This window comes from Podarcis muralis, chromosome 7, assembly GCF_964188315.1.
Source record: "Podarcis muralis chromosome 7, rPodMur119.hap1.1, whole genome shotgun sequence".
In the NCBI taxonomy this organism is placed as follows: Eukaryota; Metazoa; Chordata; class Lepidosauria; order Squamata; family Lacertidae; genus Podarcis; species Podarcis muralis.
Genome location: NC_135661.1, coordinates 53,927,211 through 53,950,577, shown reverse-complemented (window position 1 = coordinate 53,950,577; position 23,367 = coordinate 53,927,211). Strand labels below are relative to the sequence as shown.

The window sequence follows — 23,367 nt, the reverse complement described above, 5'->3', positions numbered from 1 at the left end:
GTTTTGGTGTCCTCGGGTGTCTTCCCGTGTAAAAGTTGGGGTGTCTAGGCGACGTTTCGACGAGGTCTCACTCGTCATCTTCAGGCAGGTGCTTTCGGCTTCTTGTTACTGGAACAGAGCAGGATCTCAGTGTTTGAGTTCCTATAAATACTGTTGAGGAGGTGTGGCCTCCAATGTTTTGGGCAGAGAGGAAGTTCCTAGGCTAGTGTGCCTTTTCTTCTTTTGTTCCTTAATTGCTTGAGGGATATCTTGAGTGATTTCTTGAGTGATATCCTGAGTACCACTTAGGTGGGTCATTAGGTGTGGATTAGTTGCTAAAGCCTTTGTGTCTTGACCTCTTGAACTTTGTGAAGAGTTTTTCTGAGAAGATGGGTGTACTACATTTAGTTGTGCTCTGGCTTGGCTTCGTGTATAGGGGCGAGCTGTGGTTTTGTGGCCTGTGCCAGCCAGATCTGTGTAGGGATTGCAGGGGGGTGCAGCATCCGGAGGTGCCACCATGGTTTGGCTACTGGATGGTGTCTGTAATTTATCTGTGGAGAGGGTCTGGGTTTGGGTCTGGTGTGGTTGATTGGTGATGGCGTTCTGTGTGCCTCTGGATCTGGTGTCAGTTTTTGTGGGGAGGGCTAATTTCCAGATGTCTGGCAAGCGGGATGTGTCGTCACGCTTGTTCATGTTGTGAGGGTGTTTCTCTATCTCGATGGCTTCCATGATTATTCTCTTGTGGTGATGTTCCATGTTAGAGAGCAATTTGGAATCTGCAAAATTAATTTCGTGTCCTGTTTCTTTCATGTGTTGGAAGAGAGAGGAAGTTTTTTCTTCTTTTTTGACGGCATTCTTGTGTTCTGCGATACGTGCATTTATTCGTCTGTTTGTTTGTCCAATGTACGTGGCTGGGCAGACTTTGCAGGGTATTTCATAGACCCCTTGGTTTTCCAACTGGATTTTATCCTTGGGGTTTCTGAGGATATTGGCTATTTTTTGGTTGGCGCAAAAGGCTGTTTTGATATTGTGTTTATGGAGGATTTTGCTAATTTTATCTGTAGTGCCCTTGATATAAGGAAGGAGGGCCATGCCATTGTTTTCTTCTGTGTCTTGGTTTTTGGGGGGTGTTTCTTTTTGGATTAGCTTCGTAACCCTGTTTTGCTGGTATCCATTGGCAATTAGCACATTTGAGAGATTCTGTAACTCAGTTGTCAAGTGGTCTTTGTCAGCCAGGCGTTTGGTTCTGGAGATGAGAGTCTTGGCTACGGAGTTTATTTGTGCAGGGTGGTGGTGTGATTGTGCATGTAAGTAGCGGTTGGTGTGTGTTTTTTTCGGTAGATAGTGTGTCCTAGGGAGCCATCAGGTTTTTTGTAGATTAGGACGTCAAGAAAGGGAAGTTGGTTTTACAGACACCATCCAGTAGCCAAACCATGGTGGCACCTCCGGATGCTGCACCCCCCTGCAATCCCTACACAGATCTGGCTGGCACAGGCCACAAAACCACAGCTCGCCCCTATACACGAAGCCAAGCCAGAGCACAACTAAATGTAGTACACCCATCTTCTCAGAAAAACTCTTCACAAAGTTCAAGAGGTCAAGACACAAAGGCTTTAGCAACTAATCCACACCTAATGACCCACCTAAGTGGTACTCAGGATATCACTCAAGAAATCACTCAAGATATCCCTCAAGCAATTAAGGAACAAAAGAAGAAAAGGCACACTAGCCTAGGAACTTCCTCTCTGCCCAAAACATTGGAGGCCACACCTCCTCAACAGTATTTATAGGAACTCAAACACTGAGATCCTGCTCTGTTCCAGTAACAAGAAGCCGAAAGCACCTGCCTGAAGATGACGAGTGAGACCTCGTCGAAACGTCGCCTAGACACCCCAACTTTTACACGGGAAGATACCCGAGGACACCAAAACCTGCATATATATATATATATATATATAAAACCATTTTAACAAAACAAATTATCAATCAAATGTGTGGCAATGTGCTGGCCATACCTAGCTGATCACAGACTAACAGTTAATTGATGCAATGGATTTCCTCAGAGCAAAATCTTACCCAGAACTTGAAGATTCTATGCTGGGATAATAAGACAAACAATAATTCTTCTTGCATGGACAGCTCTCGAGGCCAACTTTATTTTTTTTAATGTCTCAAGAATATAATTCTATTACAGAATAAAAACTAGTAACTGTATTCACATCTGATGCATAAGTAGACCCAACTAATGTGGTAAACATTCGTGATAAGAAGGCTATAATATTATTCATTTTTTATTGAAAATATTTCAATTAAACAAAATAAAGTGGAAAACAAGAAAAATGAAACAAATGGTGCATAAAAAGGGGGAAAACTCACTATAATGACGTACATACTTATCTAATACAAAGGCATATAAATGAAATTAATACAGTGGTGCCTCGCAAGACGAAATAAATTCGTTCCGCGAGTTTTGTCGTCTTGCGATTTTTTTCATCTTGCGAAGGACGGTGTCGGGAAAGTTTTGGAAAAGCTTCAAAAATCACCAAAGTCTTTAAAAACCTCAAAAAAGGCTACCACACCGCGTTCTATGAGTTACTCCTCGAAGTCAAGTCGCAACTGTATTAACGGTGTTAAGAAAAAGGAAACAAACTTGCAAGACGTTTCCGTCTTGCGAAGCAAGCCCATAGGGAAAATCGTCTTGCGAAGCAGCTCAAAAAACAAAAAACCCTTTCGTCTAGCGAGTTTTTTGTCTTGCGAGGCATTCGTCTTGCGAGGTACCACTGTATTCTAATACATACACGATTTATAATCTACTATATTTTTTATAAATGGCTTCCAAATGTCATAATAGTGATCCATAAACAGTCTATGTCTATAAGCTATTTGTTTGTATGTTGCAAGAGTTGTCATATATTCTATCCATTGATTAAAGGGGGCCATAGATTTATGGTTCCAGCAGTGGCGGAGGAAGAGGAGTGCGGGGCAAGTGCACCACCCCCGGCAGCGTGATCCCGGTGGGGTGCCATCGCAGCTGCCCCGCCCGTGCTGGGCGCCACGTCCCCACAGGTGGCATACCACGCCCCTGCCTGCTGTCCGCCCCCCGGTGCCGGAGCATGAAGCTCCGCCACTGGGTTCCAGTGGATCAATATCAGTCTTTTAGCCGTAGTGAAGGTGAAAATAATCCATTTATTCTAACCAGTTGTCAAATACAGTAGGTAGATATTAAAATAACACCGTCCTCTGACAATACTAGCTTTCCCCCCAAAGTAATATTTATACACTCTAGCACTTTCTTCCAAAATTTCATAAGCATTGGACATTGCATAAACATACTTTTCAAAGAAGCATTATTACATCTACAACAGGTTGTCATAGATAGTCCCTTTCTATACAAACATTAGAGTCCAATAAATTCTAAATATTATATTTTGTAGTATAAGACACAATTTTAAATTCATCGACACCTTTGCTACAGAAGTTGATTTCTATATTTCCTAAGATAAAGAAAGTAGATTTATATCTATTTGCAGCAATACTTCTTCATACGTATTACTACATTGTTAAAAAACAAAACATACGCAGCTTTTTTTTAGTAGTATCCCATGGTGGGCCAGATCCTGAGCCCCTTCTCCCCCAGCAGATCACTTTGAAAGGTTGGTGATGCACTGAGGAGATGGAAGCAAACTTGTGAACTTAGAAACCTGAGTTCTAAGCAGATGGAAAACAAAAGCAGACAAGCAGCTCCAAACCGTAGTTTGGCAGCTATGCATATGGACCTTCAAACCATGATGTGGGTTCTTAACGTTCAGTGCATACCATGGTTGAGTGTGGCATTTGAATTGAGCTAATGGGCAAAGGGGCTTAAAGGATCAAGAAGGCAAGTGGGAAGTAAGAAGCTACGCCTTGTGACAATGTCTTTATCACTGGGAGGCAACAAAAGCTGCCCTTGTTCAGAACACCTGGCCTCTTTCCCCACAGCTCCCCGAATAGATTGCGTCCAGTTTGGGGACTGTCACATTGGCAGGTCCTATCAGGCATCATGTACCATAACCAACCACAGCAAGTCAGATGTGATGAGATTTGAATGGCCGACTTCGGGTCCACTTCACTTCTCCCCACAGGTAGGTGGAGGCACCCCTGTCCTCAATTCTCCTTTGCTGCCAAAGCTCCCAAAGGCCCAAGGCTTTGCACCCCACTTATCTCTTGCAGGCTCCATTGTTTAGTGTGGAATTGCCATATGTAGTCCCAACTGGAATGAAAATATGTTTCAGTATGTTCAAGATCATACAGGGGAGGCTGCAGCCTGAAGTTGCCATTGTGCTTTTCACCAGTGCTGAATTAATCCCTTAGGAAAAAAGTGCAGGTCACCATCAGCGTGCACTCAGTTTACTCTCAGGGCTGTCCAGTGATCAATGCAGGTCTTTTCTGACCCTGCTATTTCTCCTTGGTTATCTTGCCAACATCTGACTCTCTGGTTCTCCACACCCCTCCCCTAGGTTGGCCACCTCCATAGCGGGTGCACCAAAAACATCACAGTGACCTTGAAATCTAGCCTCCCCGTCACACTGAAAGAACAAGCCATCAAGTGCAAGGTGACCAAGATTGCCTTCCAGCTGCCAGCTGACCAAATGCCTGATTGGGACGATCGCCTTCACACTGTCAAATGGGTGGACATCTCAAAAAGTATCACGACAACACGCCCAACTAAGAAGAAGGTAAGAAACAAGGGAGCGAAGAGATGCTCAGAGAGGTCTCATGCAGGCACTGATGGAGCTGAATTGAACAAGGCTAAATTCTGCATCAAGGGAATGAGGATTCCAGGTCCAAGACAAATTGAAACAGGGGGGTTGCTGTATGTTGCACATGTTGTACAGCTCAGGATTTGTCACATGACCTGTTGTAGCCTTTTGTTGTTCAGGAGGTTTCTCTGCTGGTTTTTCTTCTGCTTGCTGCCTTGCCAGATATGAACCTCACCTGGCACTTGTTGGGCTCTGGGTTCAGGAGCTACACTCTCATCTGGAGATGTCAAAGGAAACAAATGCTATTTTCTTCCCAGATCTAATGGGTGATGAAAATGAAGCCTGTCCTTTTGGGATTTACATATTACTTGGAATGAGTTACTTCCTTATCACCTGACCTGTGACGTTGTCCTAATTTGTTTACTTTAACTTCTTCATAAGGTTTCATTTTCTATTTACTTCCTTCCTTTTGTATTAATTTTTCATATGTAACCCAATTTTTACTCATATTTATCCTTTTCACACTCATCGCTTCTAATGGGGACACCCATCGCAGTGTTTCCTTTGCTGAATCTCACTGGCAAAGTGGCCTCTCCTTGTGCCTCCATCCACTTGCCGGCGGTAGTAATGCCCCTAAATACCAGTTACTGGAAACCACAGGAGGGGGAGAGTGCTGTGGCACTTGGTTCCTGCTTGCAGGCTTCCTATTGACCACTGTGAGAACAGGATGCGGGGTTAGATGTGCAACTGACCTGATCCTGAAGAGCTGTTCTTAAGTTCTTAAGGTTGGAAACGAGCCACCTTGTGGTTGCTTCCTATTGTGGCTGCTTCCTATTGTTCTGCTGTTGGTGTAGGTGATTGAGACAGATCCGGAACCTGCTCACACGACTGTGGAAGACAGTGGCCGAGAACTGGAGCTCTGGGTGAGTGCCACTGTGGACTACGCACAATACAAAATGGAAGTGGAGACAGTGAACTTCAAGGACACTTTGCTGTTCCAGACAAGGGTGTACGAGTGAGTAACAAATATGCAGAATCTTGTTCAGAGGCTGTCTTCTATTTTTGTGCCCCCCCCCCCTTTTGTGGAGTCCAGCTTCCCCTACCTTACAGTGTGCTGGACACATATACCTGATTATTATTATTATTATTATTATTATTATTATTATTATTATTATTCATGCTTCAGGCCACCTTGTTTTCCCCAAACTTAGTGATGAAGAGGATTGAGTATATGTGACCAGAGCACAGTGACTCCTCTATTTCCTTTGTTCTGAGCCAGACCTCCCAATTTCCTCCTTTTCTCTCCGCCCTCTTGTTCTACCAGTGTGGAGCTGTCTAATACAGGGAATGTGCAGCTAGAATACACCTGGAATGTGGTCATGGAGGAGACCGGGAGGGCAGTCAACTTTGCTACTGAGGCTTTGGCAGCCAGCCCAGAAGGTGCAACAGGTAAGCCTTAGTGGGCTTCTCAGGCTCTACTTTCCACCACTTCTCAGGTGCCTTGAGAACATCCTCAGATCCTTCCCTTCTAGCTTGTGGAACATCACACACCCCTGCCTGTTGGCCCTTTCCTCTCATCTTTTTGGATCTTTCAAGACTGTTCATATATTTGCCTGGGATGTTCAGGGCAGGTTGTAACAGGTACAACAGTAGCTGCATCAGCCAGAAGGGAGTTACTTGCCAAGGGATGCTTTCTAGAGAGTTAATGGGGAACTTTTAGCTTGTCTGTATGCTTATTTAAAACATTTCTTTGGCAGTTCACAAGCATATAAATACATTTTCTATTAAAAAACCCCAGCACATTTGTAGTAAAGTCTTTCCTAACTTCACTACAACATTAAAATGCAATAAATGCATCCAGATTAAGCAAGACAATTTTTACAACAGCATCACAACAGAAAAGCAGCACACCACCCCTCCCCAGCTATCACAATATGGATCTCAGCAGCTGCAATGCAACTTCATTTGAATATCTAAGCAGAGAGACAGGTCTATCTGCAAGAAGGCTTTCCTCCACATAACCTAGGCCAAGCTTGCTAAGGACTTGGCCCAGAAGCAAACACGCAGGCAGCACCGTTCTTTTAAAAGTGGTGCTTCTTGCTCACAGTCGACAACTCCACTCAGTTATGCCATTTCACTGCTTCTGTCCAAGCTGCAGCTTCCAGGCCAACCCTAAACATGGCATTTTTGCTCTATGTCTCAAGTGCTTGCTGTTGCCATCACCTCTTCCCCATAACATTCTCTGGAGCATGAAGGACACTGGCCAGGGCAAACTTGCACGCCAAGTCCCAGAGATGTTTGCCCTGGTAGATGAGTTCATAACAAGCTATAACGTCCAGATGTGGAAAATAAATGGAAGGTCACAAAATGCTGCTTTGAATAATGCATTGAGGAGAAGCAGTTGTCTCAGCAAATTCTTCCTTCAACTCAGCTGAAGTTCCATCTGTTGCTTCCATCAAGACCGTGTCCAGCCGACGGTTCAGTCATTTTGAGAGTATGGTGGACAGCCTTTCTTCCTACGTGTCCCCAGCAGCCACTGGAGCCCCCTTCTTCATGGAGCCCAACTGTGGTAGCATCCTTCCTAAGAGCTCCCAGACCCTCCAGGTGAAATTCTGTCCTCAGGAAGTGGGAGAGTTTGAGGGCCGCCTACTCTGCAGGTAAGGAGACTTCCCACAAATGCCATCCACAAGTCCTGAGAGAGCAAATCTTCCCGACACTGCAGATGTTGTTACATCTTGCTCTCACCTTGAGTGCTTCCTTACACAGCTGCTGTGGTGTTCGGTGGGAGGCAGGCAGCATGGTCTGTGACTTCCTAACAAAATGGCTATTACCTAGGTTTAGAAGGCTCTGAACTTTGCTCTGTATGACTGCACAGAAATTATAGTCACTATCTTTCTGGCATCAACACTGTCTCTCTGAATCCAGGGGAGAAGGAGCAGTGCAGAGGCAGCAACACAGGTTTCCTCTTACTTCATTGCCCCCTTTTGATGGACTTGGGATGGTGGCGGCTCAAGTGTTCCCATAAATAGGGGGGAAAGGCCTCCAACAACAGAGTTTTGACTCTCCCTGACAGTGCCACAAGTAGTTGAGCCTTATGCAGTGGAGGCCTACACCAGTCAAATGCTGAACTTATCTGAATAGTATGTATATATCTGCTCAGTGGGACAAAATGCGGGTGAAGCTTTTGCTCATGCCTTGGAATGCCAGCAGATGCAAATGTGCATTGACCGCATAATGCTTGGTGAGAAACTGTGTAAAATGGGGATTTGTTAGTCCAGAAAGGGTGGTGATCACTGCCAAAGAGGCAGAAAAATAGCAAGGGAGTTTCCTTGTGGGGAAAAGATGAATCACATGCCATGTGTGAGGTAGGGAGTCCCAGAAATTAATTTTCATATTCCCTGTCAACCTGGGCCTTTTTTCCTTTCAGTATTTCTAACCTGAAGCCTGATGAGGAAGGCCCAGTTGTGACTGTGAAGGCGAAGAGCCTCCTGCCCTACTGTCATTTTGAGCTGGAAGATTCCAATTACATCACTGCGCACAGACGCAACCAAGACTTGCGAGGGCCTGGTGGGATGAGCCTGGATGCCAACACCAAAGTGATTGAATTTACCTCTATAGGAGTGTACGTCAGGAACACCCGGTGAGTATCCAGTCAGTTCTTTGCATTGACTGCTTCATTCAAACACTCATAGGTCTTCTAAGCAGTGACTGGGAACATCCCTTGGGCTTGGGCTTTCAGCCGAGAGAGCTGCTTTCCCTTTGGCAGTGTTGCATGCCCAGGATGGTGGGGCTGCTGGTGCAGCAGTTTATTCCACGGCTGCGTTTTTGCTATTTCTCCTTCCTGCGTGGCACACCAGCGCCAGTCATGACTCTGGGGAGGGTCTGAAGCAGCTACCTTGGAAGCATTTGCTAACATCTGAAAGTTTTGCATCAGTGCAAAAGCACCTACATATAAAAAAGAATGTTTATCAGCAGAAAAGCACAAGAGGAATAAGGCTATATCCTCAGTAGCTGGATGTTATCACTGCTTCCAAGGACCGTTGAGGAAATAGATGCTATTGAAAAAGATTTGTCAAAATGGATTGTTCAACTGGTGTTCCCTCTTCTGATTAATATTATTTGGGCTGTTTTGCTGTATCTTTATTGATGTAATAAATCGGTCTTGTTATTGTTTATGCTTTGGCTTCTGGGAACCTTTACCATTGTTTTTCTTCATATAAAGCATGTCACTTATCTGATAAAAGTCAGGAGGCAGGGATTGAAGCTTGTGAATTTCATAACTTCACCCAATAACTTGAGTTCTGGCTGACAGTGACCCACATGCTGAATTGGTGAATCAGGCACTTTTATTTGCATCCAGGCTTCAAGCTTTTATTGATGTGTAAAGTTTATTTGATTCACTGGTGGGGGCTGACTTTTAATCAGTAGCACTCTGAAAATGAAGGCACACTTGCTTATTTTTTATGTGGCTTTGTGATAGGCTTGTTACTGTAAAGGGAAAGAAAATCAAATGTTAAAAATAGTCTTTCTCTCTAAAATGAGTGATAGCTTTAAGAAATAAATTGTGTTGTACTTCACCACAAAAAAACAAAAACCAAGCACATATCCTTGCACTAGACCTTTGGTGCTATGCAAAAGTGCATAAATGCAATTTGTTACTGAACTGGTTTCTTAAAAGACAGATGAACAATCAACTAGACTCCCCCCCCCCATTAGCTGACAGCCTAACATGTCTCCGATGTCACTTCTTCCATGTCTTGGGTAGGAGCTTTGCCATCATGAACCCCACCAATGCCACCTACTCTTTCCAGTGGGTCTGTGAGCAGCAGGAGAACAAAGATTATGCTGCCTTCATCTGCTTTACGGAGCGAGGCCAGCTCCGGCCAGAGAAAAAAGTGGAGGTGAGTTGGCAGAGGGAATGCCAAGTTAGGGCCACCATTTCTTGCCTCTGAGTCTTCCTTGGCAAGGTTGTGGCCGCTCCTGGTTGCCTGTTCCTCTTGCAAGTGTGGAATTCAGACAAACAAAGGGCGAGACATATATGGATGTGTCATATACATGTACCTTTTCCATGTGCCACTTCTGGTAGTTCTTATTCCAGCAAGCCGACACAGAAGCACATCTATTCTGGTAACAGTATGTGTTTTGAACCCACATGCATGTCTAGCACTCATGTGTATTCACACACACACTAAAGATAGGTTTAGGATCTTTTGCGGGAGTTATGACATGTGCTTGTTATGTGTTAACCCTTAACCTCATGCCCACAATAACTTCTCACCCCAAGGTATAAAGAAAGCTTGGTTTATTATAGGAAACACACATGGCAGAATATATAAATGTTGCTTCAGACAGCAAAATTACAAGTTAAGCAGGCAGCAACTACTACAGTGCACACTGCCCTTGACCTGAAGAGTGAAAGAGTCCCTGTTTTAAAAAGCCTATGGAAACATGGGTATGACAATTTTGCCAACAAGACCCACACTAAGAGCAAGAAAAAGAAAGGGAAGAATATATCTGGTGTAGGTGGGTTTCCATGAAGCAAGACACAGCGATAACAGCAAGAACCTTTATTGACCTACATAACTGTGGAAACAGGGACAAAGCAACTGCTTATAAAGTGAAGCAGGCCTGTGCTGTTCCTTGAGAGTGCTGAGAAAGAGAGTTCCTCAATGGAGCTATGATAGCTATTGACTATTGGAAAACCTGGGGTTTTAATAATATTTTTAGTCAGTGCCTCCTAGTAGAGAAGGAAGATGCTGGCTGCAAAACTGGGGAAGTCCTTAGTGATGGTGTGTGTGTGTGTGGAAATACTTTTGAAAGCATTGTAGTAAAAGGCAGGGGGAAGGAGGTAGAAAACTGGCACTAGCAAGAGCAGGGCTGTGCCAGAGGTTTCCAGTTGCCTTTTTACCTGTAGGTCATATTTGAATTCATCCCTCAACATCTGGACACCACAGAATCCTTTTGGACTTTCTTAATCCCTGAACACAACCTTTCTGTCCCATTCCTCTTGGTTGGCCACACCACGGATCCTGCTGTGTATCTTGAGAGATCCCACCTGAATTTCCGCTCGCTCCTTATTGGTAAGGATAGACATGGAAGGCAGCGGGGGGGGGGGGTATCTGTCCATTTCAGTTTCTTATTTTCCCAGTCTGAATATCTATTTACCATATTTCACACAGTTTGTATAAATGTATGGTGCAATCTAATCATATTCTGCAATTTAATCTTAAAACAAATATTCATAAAAATTCTTTAGTATTTTGGTGCACAAAGAAATCAACTTTGCAAGGTAAGAACCAAATGGTCTTTCCCTTTAATATATACATTTTTGTTTATATATTATAGTTGAATATAATATAGTTTATTATATTTGAATTGCAAAATTCAGAGACATGTGAGTTTTAAAGGATAAATGTGTTTCATTTTGTGTAAGTTTTATTGGGGAAAAATACATTTTACTCTTAGGCAGTAAAGATTCTGAGTAAATATAATTGGGAAGGCGGTGAGTTCTCTCTAGCAAACTGACTCAAACCCTAGCAATCTGTTGCTATTCCTCTCTCGCCAAGGACACGAGGCTCGTGAGAGCATCGACATTATCAACAATGAGAATGAGACCTACAATTTTTCCTTCAGAGAAGGCTCTCGTTTTTCAGAGGGGCGAATCAGCTGTCTAAAACTGCAGCCCATGGAAGGCTCAATCCCACCTCGTTCCAGGTAAAGGAGGATGTGGAGCTAGATAACAAGTGCCTTGAATGGCACATTCTTGGTACTCAGGCTGTCCCTGTTGATTGGGAGCGAGCCAGACATTCCCTTCGTAAGATTCTTGTGTTTCTGGTCCCATGGCATCATCTGTAAAGCACTTGTTCTTTGGCCCCTTTCTCCCCTGCAACTTCACATTCTGCATTGCAGGGAAGGATTTTGGCTACAGGCTTAGCACAAAGCATGCATTGACATACATGCAATTTTCCGCAGGTTTATGAGGGGTTAACTGGTCTTGAAAAGCCCTCAGTGCTGAAAGGGCTCAGCATCCTACAGGATGCAGTTATCCTTGTGACTAGTTTTCTCAGTGCAACCAACCCCAACCAAATGTGTGGTGTTTTCTCACCAGGCTTCCTATTAGCATCTTATTCATGCCTAACCTGGAGGGGGAGGTAAACTTCAACTTGATCTGTGATGTCAAAAGAAAGAGCCAGCCCCTCTGTTTGAACATCAAAGCCACTGGCCACACCATGAATGTGTCTGTGAAGTGTCAGGAAAGTAGTGGTTTGCTTACTGAGCTGGACCCCGACCAGCCACACCGGATCAGCTTTCAAGAGGTGAGAGCCCAGGATTATCTTATCGCTACTTGACTCCAACAAGCATCAACAATTTGCAGAATTTTCCATAGTGATGGCTTGCGAAACAGTGTCTTTAACAGCAAGCTGTGTTGATGGAAACATCCCCAAGCAGATTGGCTAGGCCGATCCCTAAGCATCAGCATTGTGGATTCATTTGTAGGAAAGGTAGGGTCACAAACTGTGAGAGGTCCTTGCAGAAATGTACTCTGATGCTCTTTGGCAACACTCCAGGTGGTGACAAATCCCCTTCTCTCTCCCACTTCAGGAGGCTCGTATTATGCATGCAACTTGAGAAAAAAATCAAACTGAGCTCAGTGGAGCTTAGATCCTAGTGCAGAGGTGGGGCACGGGTGCCATTGGACTCTTAACACCTGAATGGCTTGGGTTACTGACACGCTCACCCCTGAGTGCCCTCTCCCACTTCATGGAGCCTGTTTGGCCCCCTGGTATACTCCAGAGCTTAGGGCAAGGAAACAAGCTGGGAGACGGCTTGAACGCAAGTGGAGGAAAGATCTGAATGAATGCAACCAAACACTGGTAAGGGCTCATTATCAAGCCTACCTAGTGGTCGCAAAGGCAGCAAAGAAAGCATACTTTGCTGCCTCAATTGCATCCTCATTATGTCCTCCTGCAGAGCTTTTCCAGGTTGTACAGGGCTTTTTACAGGCTGGCCCAAAGGAGGTGGGAGAACCAACGGTAGCCCACTGTGACGTGTTTGCAAAGCATTTTGAGGATAAAATCACTTGGATCTACCAAGACCTTGACTCTGCTGTTATAGCAGATGAATCTCATGGGGTGTCCAGAGCACTGTCTAGTCCTGTTGTGTTGGATGAGTTTCAGTTGGTAAGGTTTGAGGATGTGGACAAGGTGCTCAGATCGGTCAGGGCCACCACTTGCACTCTAGATCCTTGCTCCTCTTGGCTGATAAAAACCAACAGGGAGAGAACAGTTGGCTGGACCAGGGAGGTGATCAATGCCTCTTTATGAGAGGGGGTGGTCCCTGCCTGTTTGAAGGAGGCAGTGGTAAAACCATTCCTTAAGAAACCTTCCCTGGATTTGGGAAACCTAACTAACTACCGGCCAGTTGCTAATCTCCCTTTCCTGAGCAAGGTTCTGGAGTGAGTGGTTGCAGACCAGATTCAGGCACTTTTGGAAAAAACTGATTTTCTGGATCCATTTCAATCGGGGTTTAGGCCCGATTTTGGCACAGAAACTACTTTGGGTGCCCTGTATGATGACCTCTATCCAGAGAGACACAAGGGAAACATGTCCCTGTTAATTATTCTTGACCTCTCAGCAGCTTTTGATACCATCGACCATGGTATCCTTCTGGAGTGACTATCCAAACAAGGTGTGGGTGGCACCACTAGTTCAAAGGAAGACAAGCCTATAACAAGCAGTGGTTCTGCAACAGTATTAATGCTGCATCTTCTCTTTGCTCTGGACAGATGCAAGTCAGTGATTATGCTCAGTGCCATTTCTATATTCTGAATACTGGCAAATTTAACTTCAACTTCTCATGGGAACTTGACCTTGCCAAAGCAGTGAAGCAATATTTTGCCATCTCTCCAAATAATGAAGTAGTAGAAGCAGGGGATCGGACAGAGGTCCTGCTGTCCTTCCACCCGCTGAAGCCATGCACCTTAAAAGATGTGGAGCTGAAGCTGCAGGTAAGGAAGACCCAGGGTCGGTGGTGGTGGGTTTCTTCTGTTGTCTGACGAGAAGGTTTCAAATCACCCACTTAATATTTACACCAAGGATATAAAAAAATAAAGCTTAGAACTCCCAGCACAGATATTGTCTTAAAAATAAAATTAGCCAAGTATATATTAGTCTGACAACTAATCTGACCAGTTCTCAGGCAGCCTCTCTCTGTGCTCACAGATCAGCCATGGACCAACATTTACTTGTTTGCTGGAAGGCTCAGCTGTGAATCCCAGCATCCATTTCTCCCTCACCAAAGTGGAGTTTGGAAGCTGCTTCATCTACCAAGGTGGAATGACCGTTTCCAAACGAATCCTGACTGTCACGAATAAGGATGCCAAGGATGCAAGGTAAGCTGGACCAATGATGTGCCTCGCAGACACAGAGCACCATGCCAGATGTGCAGGAGGTAAATTCAGGTGCACAGCACCAGCAGTGGTGTGATGTTGGGCTACAGGCAGAGCAAAGAGCTAGCAGGGTGGAGGGCAAAAGGTGGGAGAATCAGAACCAAGAATCACAGGCAGGGAAGGTCAAATTAACCATTGCTCAGGTAAAGTCCCATGTCTGCCTTGGGAATTTAGATAGCCCCATCAGCAAAGGGCAAATCAATACGCTACCTAGATCAGCGGACTCTCCTTAAGAGGCATCACAGCCCTGTCAACCTTTCAATCTGCAGCATCTGTTGGGGTTGCAATTAGAAGATCTCCAGCTGCTTAGATGGGCTTTTTCGGATGAGCTAGCTGGTATCATTAGTGGTCCCAACCTCCATTTTCTGCCTCACTTGTTGAAGGCAGAAGGCAATTTTGGAAAGTATAAACCTCACCCCTGATGTGGTACCTGACAAATGTGTGATGCCCCATTTGCACAGGCACATTAGCAGTTAGGAAGGGATGAATGTGTGACACAACACTTTGGATCATGTCTTCTCTCTCTTTGCCTGCTCCAACTCTGCCCTGGGAGGGGCCCCTTGTGTTCTAGTGCCTTGCCTCAACATTGTCAGTGGAGGCGACAGCGTTGGTTTGTCAAAAGCCCAAAGCACTGTGCATCTCTCCACTGAGAGCAGCTATTAGCCCAAGAAAAAATGCACATAGCAGAAGCACAGAGAGTTGGAACAGACATTAGAGCTGATCACTGTATGGAGAGAGAGAGGAGAGAGGGAGATTGTGGAGGCTGTGAGAGGGTAAAACAGAGAGCAGTGAAGTTCAACCCCTGTCACACTCATTTGCTTTTTGAAAATGTAGCTTAATAATTCCAAATAAGTGGCATGGATTAAATAGGCGGCATGACACAGGGCAGTTGATACAGAATTAATTACCGTATTTTTCGCCCTATAGGACACACCGTCCCATAAGGCGCACCTAGTTTTTTTGGGGGGAAATAAAGGGGGGGAAATTATTTTTTCCCCCCCAGGCACGGGGCTGGGGCGGGGGAAGCCCAAGCTTCCCCCGACCCCAGCCCCCAGAACAGGCAACTCTCCGCAAGCCGTGGGAGCCCGGCGCCGGGCTCCCATGGCTTGCGGAGAGCTGCGCGAAGCCTGGAGAGCGAGAGGGGTCGGTGCACACCGACCCCTCTCGCTCTCCAGGCTTCAGCGAAAGCCTCATTTTTGGAGGGGAAAAAGTGCATCCTACAGGGCAAAAAATACGGTAGTTTTACCATCTATATTGGCAACCCTGCTACTTTTAGCTGTCAGTGATACAGATATTATAACCAGAAAGCAAATAATACAGTATACAAATAATTATAACCCCAAGTTAAATAATTAAATAAAATGATGAGGCAGGTTAATAAATAATTAAGTAAATGATTAAGTAAAAAGTTAACTGGGTAGGCAGATCAGCATAGAACATATCAGTAACATGTAAATCAATTAAAATGTGCTGTAAAAAGTAGAAATTGTCACATTGTATACATAAAGATTAACCTAAACCTTAAATATAAATTTCTTCTGAGCAACCTATAGAACTGTTACGAAACAGGAAAAGAGTTATAACCTGGCACTCCTTGATATTTATTCCAAAAATCATTTTTTTCAGTCATATTTGAGGTCCACAAGTCAAACTGTTGGAAAGCTGCTCATCTTTCAGAGTCAGAGGCACCTTTTTGGAGAAAGAATCTTTCTGTTTCAAAATGTGGTATCAGTGCCACCTAAGTCTAGAACCTAGTAGGGGCTCAGGCAGGCTTTGTGGCTGGAGAGAATGACCACCACTCTGTAAGGTTGATGATAGTCTTTTCTGCCTCTTCATAGCCTGGAATGCTTGTTCACCAACACAGCTTACCTCGAGGTTGGTTTCCATGCTGAAGTGCTGGGTGCTGGAGGAAAGGCAGAGATTCCAATCACCTTCTATCCCCGCGAGGCCATTTCCTACCATGAGGTCATCACCTTTGAAATCAATGGGGTCTTGCAGCGTAATATTGAGGTCTTCGGGAAGGGCATTGAGATGAAGGTGAGACTGAGTGAGTGTCCTGGACCTCTGGGCTCCACAGCCAGAGAGGCCAAATTAAGACTTCAGCTTTTGTGTCTCTTATAAGATGCAGCTCAAATATGTTATTCTTTAGGCAAGTGGGATGTTTTTCTAGGAGCTGCATCTTATTTATCTTTATTGAATTGGCTTCCTTCAGCCTTGCATTTGTTGGGTTTCTACAGTCAAATCTAAGTTGAAAGCAAGGAAAAGATCCTCCAAACAAGCAGAGGCTGCTTCTCAATTTTTACATCGAGATAGAAGAGTTAGCACTGACATGGTCATTAACTGAGGTGTGCAGAGTGGGGCAGAACCTACAGTGACAGGAAAGTGGTTGCAGACAGGGTAGGAGCAAAGCAACATGGTTAGAACTCTTGAAAGTCCCCTCCCTGGGCTGAATATGAGATTGTTGAATAAGGCACTTCTGAAACAACATTGCATCGCAGTCAGGGATATCCAAAGCTCACACTGGAAGGAGGATAGATGTTCACGACAGGGATGGGGATCATCTGTGCCCCAACCTCCAGCAGCCAGCTGGGCCAGTGCTCAAGGACTGCAGGAGCTGTTGCCCAGTACGTTCTCCACCTCTGCTTGGTGACACGCTAGGCCAGAGGGAAATGGTGAGGAGTTTGACTTTCCATCACTGAAGGAAATCTGGAGATCTTGGAAGGAGACAGGGGGACTGAGGCATCTGAAAGGGGCATCAGCAGTTTCTTCTGGGCAATCTAGACATCATGAAGGCACAAAAATTTTGAGTTTTTTCTGCTTTCAGCATAATTGCTCACCTGCTGTTTTTTTCCTAAAAGACAATGTTGTTTCCTCATCCTTGAGCCTTTCATGCACTCTCCTGGTGTCATTTTGTCCTCATGTCTCATTGTTATATGGACCCTTCATCACACTAGCCTGTGCCATTTTCTTACCTCTTTTCCCTGCTCCATTTCAGTTCTCCCCACTGTGTGTTTTCTTTGCCCACAGATAGAGGTTACAGAACCTCACAACAAAGTGCTGAAATTTGGAGCTGTACCTCCAGGGCACAGTGTGAAGAAGATGGTGACGATAGTGAACCGCAGTGTCACTTTTGTCACCTTCAACCTTAATTTCATGTACTCTGCATCAGAGTTGCAGGAACAGAAGGTAAGGGTCCCCCCCCCTCTCCTGCCATGGGACCCCCCCTGCACCACTGGTCATTCTAACATAAGGGATTGTGTTATTAATATTGTGAAGCATTTCTAATTTCAGTGGCTTAAACACTCCCCCCCCCCCCCGAAATCGCTGAGAAAGAATTCAGATTAATAAGTAAGGCTACAATCCATTATTAGCTCAGAAAAGTTAAGACTTGGATATTGTTCACCTGACTCTGTTTTGAGTGAAGGAAGAAATGCTATTGCATAGCAGAATCATTAACCAAAAATGTCTTACCAGTCAAATTTGGCTTCTGGAACACTGCCAAAGCTAAACGAGACAAACTCTCACCAAAGAGGTTCCCTCCCAAACGTAATGTATTTTCTGGCTTTCCTCTCCTTTTGACAACACATGGGAAGCCTGGATGGCTTTTGTAGTTGGTTACCTTAGGAGGGGAGAACTCTGGCAAAACTTGGATTCTGCTCCAGTTTGGGCACTTTGAACTGGGTTTGAACAACTTCAGGTATATTTTATGCAGACTAATGTTATAACTTATTTTTTTTCTTCAACTGCACTCCTGTGAAATTATGGCTGGTTCTATTAGCCTTGTGATCTAAACGGAACCTCCATGTTCAAGCAGTACCATATGCTGGTGGAAAGCAAGGAAAATGAGAAATATGAGTGGTTTGGTTATTTCTAAAAATGGTCGGCTAGCAGACCAGGCAGACCTGGTCTCTACTGGGGCAACTGAATCGCTACCCATTTATCTGGCAGGACCTTTAACAACTCCATAAGGAGAAATACGAAGCACTGTCTGTCCTACCTAGTAAGGGTGTCAAAGTTTATAATTGAGATGTTTGTTTGGATATCACATTTCACAGTTCTGAAAATTCATACCCATTTTAGATAGAATCCATCTCCCCTCTGAAGTTCAGCCCAGTGTTGACCCTCCTTGACACAACTGCCTCCAATCTAAGATCACCAAATAGCTATGTTTGCATCAGGAAGATTTCATTGGTCCTTTAGACTTTGGATATAGCTATAGCAGTATCCTAGGCATAAGGGCCCCTGGGAGCTTTAGTTCCCAAAGATGTCCTTATTAGCACCATCAGGATCCATGGGAGCTACTTTTCCCAGTTCCAGAGGGGTAGCCATGCTAGATTGTTGCAGTGAAAAGAACAAAGAGTATTGTGTAATCTTCAAGACTGACACATTTATTATGGTTTAAGCTGAGGTGAACTACAGTCCACTTCATCAGATGTGTGAACTGTTATCCTGAGTTACAGGTACAGTATATGTTTGACATGTGGAGGAAGTGCAGGGAGGTTAGAGGGAAATGAATTACAGAAAAGCACAGACAATTAACAGTTGTTGAAATGACATCCTAGTGTTCTATGAAGTATGTAGTATCCATGGATCCTGATGGGTCTACTAGGGCACCAAGAGCCATGGAACTACATCTCCCATGAATCTTTGCACTGGGAATAAGGTTAAGTCCTCCTAATTGTGACATTTTGCAAGTGAGTTTGGAAAAAAGTGAAGCATTGAGGTGGGGGTTCCAGGCCTGTTTATTAGTAACATGAGAGGGTGTTACCTCAGAATGGGACTCAAGTTTAATTTGTTTGAGGTAGGTCCATTCTAAATCAATCCAGGAAGAGCTTGCCCTTCACTAATTACATATTCATAGTGCAAAAGCCATACATTTGCCTGTTATGCAGCTGTTCTGCCAGAGAAAAAAGTGGCAACCTTAGCCACCAAACCTACCAGACTTGCTGGAGAAAAGCAGCCCCTTGGAGTTATCTGGGGCAATGTCTGGTCCAGGGAGTGTTCAGTCCCATCTCTCTTTGACAGGTTCTTTCCATGACTCCATGCAATGAAATAACCCTGAAGCCCAAAGAAGGCACATGCCACGTGGAGTTGACTTTTGCCCCAAAGAGCCGCATCCTGCCTTTCAAAGAGGAGGTCCTGCTTGAGTGCCACGGGATCCTGCGCTCCCTCTTTGTGGTGCAAGGCTGCAGCCAGGGCATCGAAGTCAGTCTGGACCAGGATCATGTCCCTTTTGGAGCAGTGGTGCTACGGAGCCAGGCTTCCCGCCGCATCATGATGCAGAACACAGGAGACATCGGTGTGGGGTAAACAGAGAAAGTCTTTCTGGCTGAGTTTCCCTCTCCACCCCACTCCACCATCCTTTATGCTCCACAAGGCTGGTCTTCCTCCCTTCAGGTCCTGGCTTAAGTGGCCATTCACTTGTTCCAGAGGTGTCAAAGGCAAAACAAAACAGAGAGGAAACAGGACAGTAAATCCATGTCCACTGGGCCAGCTTCAGCTGGTAAAAACTTTTGCACGTTTTTGAGTAACCCAGGATTCTGTTAGGGCAATGCCACTCACTTGACTCTCCTTCCAATCCTGTTATCCTTCCCCCATCACCTCCCACTGTCTTTGTCACTAGGGGGATGTCGCTGCATCAACCCCTTTTCAGTAATTCCTCTCTGTAGCCCTTCCGTGGTGCACCAACCATCTTCAGAAGGGCTAATCCAAAATGTGTGTTTTCCCAACCCCAATGGGAGGCATCTCTAATAGATTGTGTCTGTTACAATACCTCTAATTCCCTGTATGGCAGCAACTCTCAGCATTAGAGATCAGCAATCTGCAGCCAGTGGGTTTGGTCTTCAGCCTCCCAGGTCGGCCTCCTGTCTTTCTCTTCCAAATGTGCCTCTTGAAATGAAGGCACAAGGAAAGGAAGCATGGAGGAAACGAGAGCAAAGGGGCTTTCTGGGTTGTCCTCCACCTTTCTGCTGAAATGCTTCTTTTTCTTTTTGTGAAAAGATTTAAATGGGACGCCAAGCGCTTCAAGCCAGACTTCTCCATTAGGCCAGTGGAAGGCTACATTTCCCCAGGAACGGACGTCTTCTTTGAAGTGACTTTCCACCCCTGTGAGCAGAGCCAGGACATCTGCTATGAGAACCTCCAGTGTCACATCCAAGGCAGAGAACCACTCAAGCTCATGCTCACCGGATGCTGTGTGGGAGTCCCCCCGGTCAAAGAGGTACAAAACCTCCTCAACAGGACTGTTTTTGTGGGATGGCAGGTCTCACATGTGACTAGCCTGTGGAACACTCTCTGAAGCTGTATTTGCATATTTGGGCAGAGGATTAATGTGTTTGGATCAGGCTTGGATGTGAAACCTCTGAGATTTGCACTCCCTGAACTACCATGCAAAACTGAAATACAGTTATCCTTCCATCCCCCTCCCCCCATCTGGCCATGTCCCAGCACTTTCCTTTTAGTTGCTCTTTTCTGTTTATTAAAAAATAAAGGTCAGATGTGGGTATTTCCACCCTTGCCATAATAACCTGCAACACACACTTTTTATTTGGCCCTCCAGATGTTTTGGGAATACAATTCCCATCATCCCTGACCACTGGTCCTGTTAACTAGGGGTGATGGGAGTTGTAGTCCCAAACCATCTGGAGGGCATAGCTGATGGCCATGCGTAATGGAAATTGTAGCAGTATTTGGAGGACACCATGTTGTTGCTATCCCTGAATTACCAAATAAGGAGTAATACAGATGTAGTAACTCAAATGTTTTCAAAATGTCCCCCAGTGATAAAATACCAGTTGCAAATGTTTTTGTGCTTGGGGGAAGATGTGCTTTGTAGGTTCTTGAGCTCTAAGCCAGCCTTCCCCAACTGGGTGCCCTCTAGATGCTGTTGGACTACAACTCACATCATCTTTCGACTTCTGGCTCTACTGACTACAGCTGATTGGAGGTAGAGTCCAGGAACATCTGAGGGCCCAAGGTTAAGTGACTCCAGACTATGAAGGACTGGCAACAACCCCACCACCTCCAGTCCCACCCATTTATTTTTTCTTTGAGACGGTGCACTGGAACTCTTGCTTCCCCAGTGTAATTCCCATCTTCAGTCAGCTGCCCTGGAGAGCTTTCTCCTCTTTGTGAAGGGAAATTATTTAGCAAGGTGAAATTCAGGAAACCAGTACCAAAACAGCTCTGGACAGCCTGGTTTTGAATGTGCTAAAACCACCTGGAACATGTTCAGAAGTCAAGTGTGTTGACCATATGGGGAAAAACTATGACACTCTCCGTCCCCTCCTTTCACTCTTCAGGTGGTGAATTTCACATGTCAGGTGCGGGCAAAGCACACACAGACCATTATGTTATCCAACAAGACCAACCAGGCATGGACCCTGCGGCCAATCATCGAAGGGGAGCAATGGAAGGGTCCAGAGTTCATTAGGGTAGAAGCCCACCAGCAAAACAAGCCATATGAAGTCACCTATAAACCTCTTGCCATGAATTCAGACAACAAGAAGGACCAGGTATTTCACAACAAAGGGCAAAAGATGCCGGGGGCGGGGGGCAGAGAGGATCTTTTGGGTCTCAGATCAGAATTGCTAGGGAATTGAAGTAGATTTGCAGACTTCTGTCTATGGAGACTTGCAATTGGCAGCCAAAAGTTTCCATGTACCTTTATCAGCCAATTGTTTTAAAATAATTATTTTAAAGTAATTATTAAAAAGAAATATTTTATTTATTGCATTTCTATCACACATTACTTCTCCAAGGAGCTCAAGGTAGTGAATTTAGTTTTCTCCTTCCTCATTTAATCCTCGCCACAGCCCTTTGAAGTGGTTCAGGCTGAGAGGCAGTGACTGGCCTAAGGTCACCCTGTGAGTTTCATGGCCAAGGATTACCATTTTTTAAAATTAAATAGAAAAAAGATAAAAGAACATTAAACTAAAAGAACACAAAAACTGAGAGTTGGATCCAGTGCTAGTCATACTCAATGAACCCATTGAAGTTAATGGATCTGACTAACTTTGGTTCATTACTTTAGGTGAGCTAAAAGTATTTTAGCTGTAGAAGCACCTCTGTAGCTTCATTTGATGCTCTGCTATGTTGCATTGAGCATGGTGGGCTTACTCCAGAGAGTGGCATTTCCAGGAGAAGGCAGCTGTTTTGTTTTTCTCTTGCAAATGCCAGGTGACCTGAGGACCATCTTCTTTTCCTAGTATCTTTCAAAGCAGCCACATTTCACAGGGGAAATCTGGTCATGTCATGTCTGTATCTTGAGGTTCACATTTCTCCTCTTGCCTGTTAGGGGTCCATCTTCTTCCCCCTCCCGGATGGGACGGGGCTGCTGTACCTCCTGCAAGGCACCGCAGAGCCTCCAAAGTCTGCTGGGAACATCATAAGAGAAGTTCCATGCAAAACATTCTACACAGAACTTCTCCCCATCTCCAATTGGCTAAACAAGCCACAAAGGTAAATGGGACGGGGTGTGTGTGTGTGTGTCATAGGGTTGGGACTGGCAGCGTCTGTTCCAACCAGTGCCAAGCAGGATTCTACAGTTCAAGGTGTGCCTTGGTATCCATTGTCAGTAACCTGTTACAGGCCATGGTCCCTGAATTCTTCAGACCTCTTGCCTTTCTCAGCCCTCCCAGGCTGAGTTTTCCCCAGGCTCTCTCTGCAGTTCCAGTGGCTGAGAGTTACACTCTGTTGGGTGAGCTTTGGTTGCAGTCCAAGGAAAGCCTTGAGACTTCTGCAGTGACCAGTGGTGAGCTCCATGCAGACTATTCCCACAGCAGGAAGTGGGAAGGAAGGAAGGAAGGAAGGAACTACAGCCAGGCATACCTCAAAAACCTGGGCAGCACCGGTGAAGGATGCAGCAGATAGGCTAGTCTGTGGTCTAGGTCTTGCAGTTTGGTTGCACTGTGTGGCACAATAATGTTCACTTTGTTACATCCTCCTCCTCCTAAGTCCAGGGCAACAGTATAGCTCTGAGTAAGTCTCCACCTGTCTTCCTTCTATTTTATGTGAGGAAACTGCAATACATCCCAGAGCTCCCAGCAGTTGCCTTTCTTAACCTTAGTCACTTTGAGGTCCACATAAAATGAACATTGTTTCCATAGAGGTGGTTCTGAGCACCCCCAAATGTTGCTCAGACTCTTCCTACCCCCTAACCACACCAGTTTCATGCCTGATGATGATATATCTAAGCAGAAA

At 45.0% G+C, this 23,367-nt stretch overlaps 1 protein-coding gene and 1 pseudogene across 2 annotated transcripts in view; both read left to right on the top strand.

Annotated features, from left to right (window-relative positions):
• The window catches only part of HYDIN (HYDIN axonemal central pair apparatus protein), a 135,145-nt gene that overhangs the window by 105,752 nt on the left and 6,026 nt on the right, over positions 1 to 23,367 (top strand). For both annotated transcript variants that reach the window (XM_077931772.1, XM_028739435.2), the window contains exons 65-82: positions 3,958 to 4,100; positions 4,476 to 4,694; positions 5,573 to 5,733; positions 6,043 to 6,167; positions 7,150 to 7,375; positions 8,146 to 8,358; positions 9,484 to 9,619; positions 10,633 to 10,798; positions 11,285 to 11,432; positions 11,827 to 12,034; positions 13,504 to 13,725; positions 13,940 to 14,109; positions 16,005 to 16,203; positions 17,194 to 17,352; positions 19,192 to 19,472; positions 20,167 to 20,386; positions 21,468 to 21,680; positions 22,463 to 22,626. In XM_077931772.1, the coding sequence (XP_077787898.1) occupies positions 3,958 to 4,100; positions 4,476 to 4,694; positions 5,573 to 5,733; positions 6,043 to 6,167; positions 7,150 to 7,375; positions 8,146 to 8,358; positions 9,484 to 9,619; positions 10,633 to 10,798; positions 11,285 to 11,432; positions 11,827 to 12,034; positions 13,504 to 13,725; positions 13,940 to 14,109; positions 16,005 to 16,203; positions 17,194 to 17,352; positions 19,192 to 19,472; positions 20,167 to 20,386; positions 21,468 to 21,680; positions 22,463 to 22,626 (3,373 nt within the window). The remainder of the gene's footprint in view (positions 1 to 3,957; positions 4,101 to 4,475; positions 4,695 to 5,572; positions 5,734 to 6,042; positions 6,168 to 7,149; positions 7,376 to 8,145; positions 8,359 to 9,483; positions 9,620 to 10,632; positions 10,799 to 11,284; positions 11,433 to 11,826; positions 12,035 to 13,503; positions 13,726 to 13,939; positions 14,110 to 16,004; positions 16,204 to 17,193; positions 17,353 to 19,191; positions 19,473 to 20,166; positions 20,387 to 21,467; positions 21,681 to 22,462; positions 22,627 to 23,367) is intronic.
• On the top strand, positions 12,349 to 13,425 carry LOC144328274 (uncharacterized; annotated as a pseudogene).